The sequence below is a fragment of the Enhydra lutris genome, unplaced genomic scaffold (genome assembly GCF_002288905.1).
Source record: "Enhydra lutris kenyoni isolate GAN:26980312 unplaced genomic scaffold, ASM228890v2 scaffoldscaffold9, whole genome shotgun sequence".
NCBI lineage: Eukaryota > Metazoa > Chordata > Mammalia > Carnivora > Mustelidae > Enhydra > Enhydra lutris.
In genome coordinates this window covers 51474268-51483845 of record NW_019154093.1, presented here as the reverse complement: position 1 = coordinate 51483845, position 9578 = coordinate 51474268, and the positions used below count along the sequence as shown (strand labels likewise).

Genomic DNA, 9578 nt, shown 5'->3' with positions numbered 1-9578 from the left:
ATGGACGTAAGCAGCTTTGAAAAGGATAAACCGGATACACTGGTGAGTGGAGGTAAAACTCAAGGTTATAAGCCTGCGTATGTGGGTGTGTGTGTGTGTGTTTATGTGTGTGTGAGAATCGTGAAAATCAAAGCTTGATGGGGACATCGCAAATGTCTGGGTATGTCCTTCTTGACCTATAATCTATCTTTCAATGGACATGGCTGGAAATGTCTGCTGACAGACTGGCCATCCCCTCCCTCGCACCCCCTTTATGTAAAGCAGTGTGGTAATACTGACTAATGGATCAAAGTCAGTATGCCCACATTTAGAATCTCATCTAACAGCCTCCTTGTTTTAAAAAAGATTTTATTTATTTATTTGAGAGAGAAAGAGTTAGTGAGAGAGTGAGAGAGAGAGCACGAGCATAAGCGAGGAGGAGAGGGAGAAGTAGGCTCCCCCCTGAGCAAGGAGGCTAATGCGGGGCTTGATCCCAGGGCTCAGGGATCATGACCTGACCTGAAGGCAGACACTTAACTGACTGAGTCACCCAGGTGCCCCTAACAGTCTCCTTTAAAAAAAAGAAAAGAAAAGAAAATGAAAGTAAAACATAATTACGGACAGTGGGGTGGATTTTCTGGCAAGTGCAATAATGAATCACTACATAGTTATGATTGAATAATAAAACCACCCCATAAAACTTCGACTCAGCATGTCTTTCATCTTACTGGCCAGAAGCCAAGAGAGCCAGCGTTAGTAACATGTTTTAATATTGCTCATGTACTTTTCATGTCTCATTGTAGTATTTGACCATTGATGAAGTCAGCAGTGGTACACGCAACTCAATGCACGTACCTTTCAGAAAATGTCCTTCATATTCTCTGTACCTCTAATTTATAGAATTTATTTTTCTGAACCATTTGAGAGAAGGTTGCATATATTATGCCTAAATATATCAGAATGTATTTCCTATCAAGAATGGCTTCTTGGGGTGCCTGGGTGGCTCAGTAGGTTAAGCCTCTGCCTTCAGCTCAGGTCATGATCTCAGGGTCCTGGAATCGAGCCCCACATTGGGCTCTCTGCTCTGCGGGGAGCCTGCTTCCTCCTCTCTCTCTCTCTCTCTCTGCCTGCCTCTCTGCCTACTTGTGATCTCTGTCTCTGTGTCAAATAAATAAATTAAATCTTAAAAAAAAAAAAAAAGAGTGGCTTTCTATTGAACCACAGTCTGGTGATCAAACTCAGGAAATGAAGCATTACTACAACACTTTCATCAAATCTTGCTGCACTTAATCCAATTGCATCTGTTGTCCCAATAGTGTTCTTGCCGCCATTCTTTTTCCCCTCCGGCATGGGACTGCTGAGTTTAGCCATCACGCCTCCTTACTTTCCTTTCATCTGGAAAACCTCCCCAGCCTTTCTTTGTCTTCCACGGCACTGAGATTTTTGAAAACTACTGGTCATTATTTGCATGTAGCCCCTTAACGTGGATTTGTCGATGCTTCCTCATGATTAGATTCAGGCTACGCATGTTTGGGGGACAGATCACAGAAGCACTGTGGTGTCCTCCTCTGCGTATCATATCTGAGGTACGTGACATTGGTCTGCCCCTCATGGGTGATACTCGTTTTGATCGCCCTATAAGGTGTTCTCAGGTCTCTCCATCCTTGCTGTGGCCACGAAAATGCAAGGCCTGGCTCTCCTGCTATGAGGAGCCCCCTGGAGGCTGCATCTGTTGCCCAGCTCTGCTCCGAATCTGTCTGCACCTGTCTGAAGTTGAGCTTTCCATGGATCACTTGGCCAGTGGGGGGATGCAACAGTGGTCCTAAAGCAGGCTCGTTTCTGGTACGCGGGGAACCCTCTGGTGGCCTCCCTATCAGCTTGGCTGGATCCCTCTCCGATCTAGGCTGCTTCTAAGACTTTCCTACTTGACATTCCTCCTCTTCCTCTGTCCATCTTGGGGTCAGACCCACACTGCAGCCTCACAGCCCTCCTGGCCTCCACTGGCTCGCTCCCCTTTTTCCCTTACAGGAGCTGGCCCACAAATCCTCTTGCATTTCTAGTCCTATATTGGCACTCTGCCTCTTGGAGGGTCTGAAGTAACACATCATGGTCCTGAAAAAGATGGTTGAAACGACGTGTAAGACGGAGATCTGAGCCTAGTTTATTCATCCCTGGTAGGCAAAGAAGGTGGGGCAAAGAGAGTCCCTGATACAAGCCAGTGGCCCACTTGCCAAGGCTTTCCCTGGTGGTGACCTGGGAAAGCGTCTTGGTGGTGGGGACTGCTGTCACAGCTGCAGTGATTTGGAATGATTCCGGCATTTAGAAGACACGGTGAAAGGGATGCTTACAAAGACAGTAGAGTGGTTTCATCACTTCTAAGTTGATTGACACTCTGCCGAGAGATGAGAAACTGTAGACTGAGATCAAGTAGTTAAGGCCAAGTAGGAGAGCAGAGGTCTTGGTGGAAGCCTACATAGAGCCCCTGATTCCCTGTGGCATAAGAGCACACAGGCTGGGCAGCAGACCGAGCACCCTGTTTCATAGACTTCCTCACCCCTACTTGATATGTCGGTAGATTTCCTTGCCCCTGTTTTAAAATGGAGGCTTGAAGAGACGATGTAACTCGCCTTTCTTCACCCACATTTCTGACAATTCTGCCTGCCTCCACAGCACTTAACTCTTTCTTCAGATGCCTTTGTGTGGATCCACAGATTCTACAGAAGGAGAAGAAGGGGGGGCACCTGGGTGGCTCAGTGGGTTAAAGCCTGTGCCTTCAGCTCAGGTCATGATCTCAGAGTCCTGGGATCGAGCCCCACATCGGGCCCTCTGCTCAGTGGGGAGCCTGCTTCCTTCTCTCTCTCTCTCTGCCTGCTTCTCTGCCTACTTGTGATCTCGGTCTGTCAAGTAAATAAATAAAATCTTAAAAAAAAAAAAAAAAGGAGAAGAAGGCCATGACCTTTGGAGGGAATGCTGCTATCTCCTATCTACTGTCTATTCAGCCTCATCCCCTCTTCCCTACAATTTTGACTGCAATTTTTTTCCTTACCAGATTCACATTATTTACCTCAAGAATTTGGTGTTATCTACATAGGAGTAGTGAGTCAAGTCATAAGAAGGCAGTGCAAGATATTCTAGCCCTACTTACAAGAGCCACAAAACCCATTATTTTTTTTTTTTTTTTTTTTTTTTAAAGATTTTATTTATTTGACAGAGAGATCACAAGCAGGCGGAGAGGCAGGCAGAGAGAGAGGAGGAAGCAGGCTCCCCGAGTAGGGGGAGGAGCAGAGGGAGAAGCAGGCTCCCCACTGAGCAGGGAGTCCGATGCTGCACTCCATCCGAGGACCCCAAGATCATGACCTGAGGCAAAAGCAGATGTTTAACCAAGGGAGCCCCTCAGGTGCCCCTAAAATTCATTTTAAAGCATCTAGAAAAGGGGTGCCTGGGTGGCTCAGTCATTAAGCATCTGCCTTTGGCTCAGGTCATGATTCTGGTGTCCAGGGATCAAGCCCTGCACTGGGCTCCCTGCTCAGTGGGGAGCCTGCTTCTCCCTCTGCTCCTCCCCCTACTCATGCTCTCTTTCTCTCAGATAAATAAATAAAATCTTTAAAAAAAAAAAAATGAGGGCGCCTGGGTGGCTCAGTGGGTTAAGCCTCTGCCTTTGGCTCAGGTCACGATCTCAGGGTCCTGGGATGGAGACCTGCATCAGGCTCTCTGCTCAGTGGGGAGCCTGCTTCCTCCTCTCTCTCTGCCTGCCTCTCTGCCTACTTGTGATCTCTCTCTCTCTGTCAAATAAATAAATAAAATCTTTAAAAAATAAAAATGAGTATTAATAATAGAGACAACAACAAGATAAGTTAGCTAGATACTTTCCTGCTTTTTGGGACCATACCTCTTAAAAACTCATTTTGGTTTCCCCCCTACAGTTTGAAGATCTGAACACAGTTGCCGAGTGTCTGTTTTCTCTGGTCAACGGCGATGACATGTTTGCGACCTTCGCTCAAATCCAGCAGAAGAGCATCTTGGTGTGGCTGTTCAGTCGCCTGTACTTGTACTCCTTCATCAGTCTTTTCATATATATGATCCTCAGCCTGTTCATCGCACTGATTACAGATTCCTACGACACCATTAAGGTCAGTCACATTTCCTGCCAAAAAATGACAACAAATTCTGTATGGGTTGGAACGTTGGAAAATGCTATGCTTTTTTTTTTTTTTAACTTAAAATAGTACTCTTTTATTTGGATTTTGAGATTTTTCTAGAAAAGAAACTTCGTAGGTGCTGGTGGTGAATTTCAGATATGCATTTCGGGCATTGTCCCTGTCACCCAGACCGAGGCGGACTGTTTTGGAGGTGTGTTGGAAAAGAGAAAGGATGTGGGTCCCAGTGGGCTGAGTTAGGTCAGTCAGGGAGCTGGGCTGTCAGTCTCCACAGTGGCAGCTGTACCTGCCCGTCTTGGAACTTAAGCTTAGAATAATAAGCTTCAGCGATAAGGGATGACGGCCACCTTGACAGCCTGTCCAGATGCAGGCATGCCTGGACGCTGCACGACATGGCCATCTGCGTGGTGCAGGTTTCCTTGAGATAATGAAAACTTAGGCTTTCATGGCTGCCTTGCCTCTTGCCTCCCTCAGCCGCCCTGTGGTCTGTGTGCTTTCAGACCGATCTGCATCGTTGCTCTGTAGCTCACAGGAAGCTCTGTGCCCCCTCGTGGGATGGCCCCTCCGCAGCAGAGGGTCGTGCTTGGAAAATCCCATTTCGGGACCCGCATCTGAACACCCAGAGGTGTTATGTCAATGCCTTGGGGTTTTGTCCTCTTCTTAAACTCAAACTAATTCAGAAGAAGACCATCCATTGAGGGGCGCCTGGGTGGCTCAGTTGGTTAAGCATCTGCCTGTGGCTCAGGTCATGATCTCAGGGTCCTGGGATCAAGCCCACGTTGGGCTCCCTCGGCAAGGGAGCCTGCTTCTCCCTCTCCCTCTGCCTGCTGTTCCCCCTGCTTGTGCTCTCACTCTCTCTGACAAATAAGTAAAATCTTAAAAAAAAGAAAAAAAGAGAGAGAAGAAGAAGAAAACAACAATGACAATGACCACCGTCCACTGGAAATGCTCCCGAGTGCTTTGTCGATGGGGAGACAAGTGCTCACATGGGGATGGGTGGTTGGCTCTAGTAGCAGGGCTGGGCATGGAGATGGGAACTGCACACTCTTGCCCTGGGGGTTCCTGTCTTTGATGAGGCTGTGGCTCTGGGAGTGGGTCAAGCCTCGGTGCCCTCAGGAAGCATGGGACAAGCGGGGTCTCAGGCAGGGTCTTTTTGTCTACTGCGAAGAACTTACTGCCTTCTGCCCCACTGAGTGTCCAACTTCTATAAAAGTAGAGGAAACAGGCCTTACTCCTCTCTAGACTCTATACTGGCAGTGAGAGAAAGGGGAGATCTTATCTGGTCTTATAATTAGCATTAAAATTTTAGACTTTTGACTATTTCCTTCATCCCCCTTACTAACCCACCCCTCCCCTGCCCAGCCATGGCTTTCTTTCTGGGACTTTCGGATTGTTTCTGTTCCCATGGTGGCCCTGGCTTGGCTTTTAGGACTGACAGATTGATGCATCACTGTTAATATCAGTTCTTGGATCTGAGCGAGCAATGTGGGAGAGTTTTATTTTAGCCAAGGTGGGTTTGATGTGTTGACAAAGGGAGAAGTTTCTCATGCTCTATAAATAAGGTAACAACACTGTGTACTTTTTACAGAAATACCAACAGAATGGGTTTCCTGAAACGGATCTTCAGGAATTCCTGAAGGAACGTAGTAGCAAAGAGAAGTATCAGAAAGAGTCCTCAGCCTTCTTGTCGTGCGTCTGCTGCCTGAGGAGGTCAGTATGGTGTTTAATCAGGTCTCCATGCTCCTACGATGAGCTTCTCCATGGCCTTAACAAAGAGTTCTTCCAAGGTTTACTCTGCACTCAGAAATCAGCTCATTGTGGGAAATGATTTGTCTTTCATTTTCTTTCCTCCCACAGAAACTGGTTTCAGAAATGAATTGTTTCTTTTAAAATGCGGTAGAAAGCCACATGACATGGTTGAAATCTCTTGGGGCTATTATGAGACTCTAATGGGAAGTCATGAGTTATGTCCCTAAAGTCAAGAAGGTGAACTCTGAGGTGGCCATGTGAGAGGTCCAAACTCTTATTTTTAGAGGTGGAGCTCTGGGAATGTCAAAGGCCTTTTCCCTTGCTGCAATACTGGGTACAAATAACATTTCTTGAGCAGAGTGGGAAACCTGCTTGAGAGGAGGCCTTGTCTGGGAGCACACATCAGTAGCTCTACCTTGACCAACTTGGCTCGTGTCAGCAGGACACTCAAGCAAATGGTCTACACCTCGACAGCAAAACATCCATGTGGTGTTTTGGGGGCTAGAATGGAGGTCAGATGAGGATAGTTTGCTTGATTGTACCCTTGTTTGTTTTCATGTGAAAACACGTCAGAGGTGGGGTTGTTAACTAAAAATACCCCCACCCATGTTTTCTGAGAAGAATTCTCTAAACCAAATTCCTGAAGGCAGACGGAAGAACATAATTGCTACTTAAAACCACAAGATGTATTTTCTCTTAATTCATACCGCATCTTGGGATTTTGAAATGATATGATTGAGCATTTCCAAAGAATGTCTGATAAGTACAAAATGAGGTCTTCTGAGAAAAGTGAAGTTTTAAAAAATCACATTTTTTCCTCTCAGAGCATTAAATTGTTGCCATAGGAGCTGAGATAAAGGGACATTAACTTTCCTAATAGACAGCTGCTGCCCAAGAGGTACCTTGTATAAGAAAAGTCTTGTGAAGTTGCTCCTTCTCATGTGCATTTAACTGTAAAGAAAAAATATTCATCAGAGAAAGTAATTGTGAATTCTGGAAAGTAACCAGTCAGTCTTTGGTGTTTGGTTTTTGGACCTTGGTGTGCATCACAAAAAGCCACAGGTGATTTTTTAAATGTTTTCTCATGCAGCCATATGGAATGAGTAAAAGGTTTAAGGGGTAGAGGAGAAAAGTTCTTGATCAGATTGGGTCTGAGGGCTGAGAAGAAGTAGCAGTATCAGCAGACTGTCCTCTGTGTGCTGTGCTAGGGGCCATTGAGAAGATGCTGGTTCAGGGGAGGGTCTGCTGGTCATGATGAATGAAAGAATTAAATGGAATGAAGGCATCCACCAAGGAAGTCAACTGAAGAACTAAAATGTTGAAAGTTTTGAGCAAAGGGATCTCAAAAATGAAAACAGGAGTGTCTGTTACTAAAGACGGTCATGGGTGAAGTCAGCTAGAGCGGTTTGACTTGACTCATCAGATCAAGGCCTGGATCCTGAGCAGATTTGGATGGACCCTGATGAGAGTAAATGAAGGTCATGGGACTGAGGCAGGGAATGGATTGTTCTGAGAATAAGTGATGGTTTTGACTCCATCAAAACTCAGCACCCCTGCCTGTGTTTAAAGGCTACAAATCTAAGAATGGTTTAATTGAGGGAAGCTGTAAATGGAGAGTAAATATTGGAGAAGGACCTCATGAGGGAACCTAGGGATTGAGGGCATCACAAATGTTGGTTTCAGGACCCCCAGCTGGTGCCTGTGACTGACAGACCCAGCTATCACATCTCTGCCTCCTGCAGAGCACAGACGGGTGTCACTCTCTTTTAATCAAGCAGTCCGGCGACCACCAGACTGATTCACCTTCAAATTATTGCTAGAGCCTCTAGCCTGATCCTCAGAAGACCTGAGTCTCTGTTTTGGAACCTACCGGTTACTAAATGTGTCCCCTGAGCTCTCTCCTTAATCTCCTGATCTTTCCAGTGCCACCAGACTGTGACATACGACCTCTGAAATGTCTTCCAGTTCTAATGTGATGTAATTCTTTGGAAAGATCTACTGGGATGGACAGATGCAGAGTTGAGCTTTTCCCTTCTCCACTGCAGTAAAGGGGAGAATCTGTTGTAGCCATTGAGTGAGGCTTTGTCAATATAAGGAGATGCAGGGTCCTAGGACAGGGACAGCTCCTCAGATATGCCAAAGGCATCCACTCAAACCAAAAATAATGTGCATTGTCCTTCTTAGCCTTTCTTCCTCTTCCATGTGACACTCAGCAGCTCTAGAACCTAAAGTAGTCCTCTTCCATCTCGAAGATTTTGAAATTGTTGTTTTCTCTTTCTTTGTCTCCCTTTCTGATACAGGAAAGGAAGTGAGGACCACTTGATACCTGTCACCTAAAGTCCTTCTGCTAAAGATAACCAAGTTTCAGGCCTAACTTTACCGAGTGACAATGCAGAGGGACCCTGAACAACTTGGACCAGCACTCCTCAAAATACTGAATTATTTATTGGTGGAGCAGGAAAGAGGACTGTGAGCTGGTTGAACACAACTGAAGTTCCAAAGTTCCTTTTATGAACTTGGATGATGAAGCATAGACCGCAGTCAACCACTGGGCATGAGTGCAATAGAGCCATGATAATGACATTCCGCTTCGGACTTTAATTTATGACGTCACAGTGGTGGGATGGAAAAAAGTATCAATTTCAGAGTGCGCAAAAACAATGGCACTTGAAGCCACGCGTTGAAAGATGCGTGTTTATCATCCAATAAGTGTTTGTTTTAAAAGTGATAATTGGATTCGAAGACATTTGTTAATTCATGGTGTGCACAGCAATGAGGTTGGTTGCAATACTAAATTAAAAATTCCAAGCTGGAGAACTAGTAAGCCTTTTAAAGAGCACACTTACATCAACAAAAAGACCACTTGTAGTGGACATGTCTGGGCCTATTTGTGTGTGTGTGTCAGCATGACAGGAAGCAACTGTTGGCATGGTCAGTGGGATAAACTGGAAACAGTCATTTGGAGACCTTGTCACTTGTGCTGAGTGTTGACAGTACCTGTGACATGTGGATGTGAACTGTAGCAGTGCTCACTCATTGTAACAGTTGAACTCTACTATGGTGGTGATTTGCCCTCGTCAAGCAAATAAAGATGGTATTTTTTTCCCCCAAATAAATTTATTTTTATCACAACAAAAGGAGCCGCTGCTATTTTTTTTAATGTAGTATTTCTTAATATCCACTGAGTGCAAAATTCAGATCATATCTCTTTTAACTATCTGGTCTCCAAATAGGATTTCTCACTTTCTTAAAGGCAGTGAAGGAAGGGTTAATGTATAGAAGTTATTCAATAAATATTTATGATAATGACTTGAGAGTAAGATCACTTCATGCATGGATTTATCTCTACTGTCACTATCTTTTAGGGGTCAACTATTTTAAATTTATTAGAGAAGAACAGAATTTGAATTAAGCAGGACACTCATCCCAAGGTTCTCCCTCTTTTTTCCCTGCTCCTCCCCGCCAAGCCCCTTTCAGATTTCCTTTCCCATACCCTGCCCTTTCCCCCCATACCCCCTTTCACCAAATCTAGGCCAAGAAAATCATTCACTTAATACCATTAAAATTAATAAGTAACTCATGTCTACACACAAGATACTTTGCTAAAGTGATCATTTTAGTTAACTTTATTTAAAAAAAAAGATTTTATTTATTTGAGAGAGAAAGAACATGAGTGGAGCGGGGGAGGGGCAA

At 45.1% G+C, this 9578-nt stretch overlaps 1 protein-coding gene across 1 annotated transcript; it reads left to right on the top strand.

The window, feature by feature from the left end:
- On the top strand, window positions 1–8985 carry LOC111142911 (mucolipin-2-like). The gene is made up of 4 exons (XM_022496291.1): window positions 1–42; window positions 3903–4109; window positions 5725–5846; window positions 8186–8985. The coding sequence occupies exons 1-4, from the start codon at window positions 1–3 to the stop codon at window positions 8220–8222; spliced, it is 408 nt and encodes a 135-aa protein (XP_022351999.1). The 3' UTR covers window positions 8223–8985.
- Window positions 8986–9578: the final 593 nt, after the last annotated feature.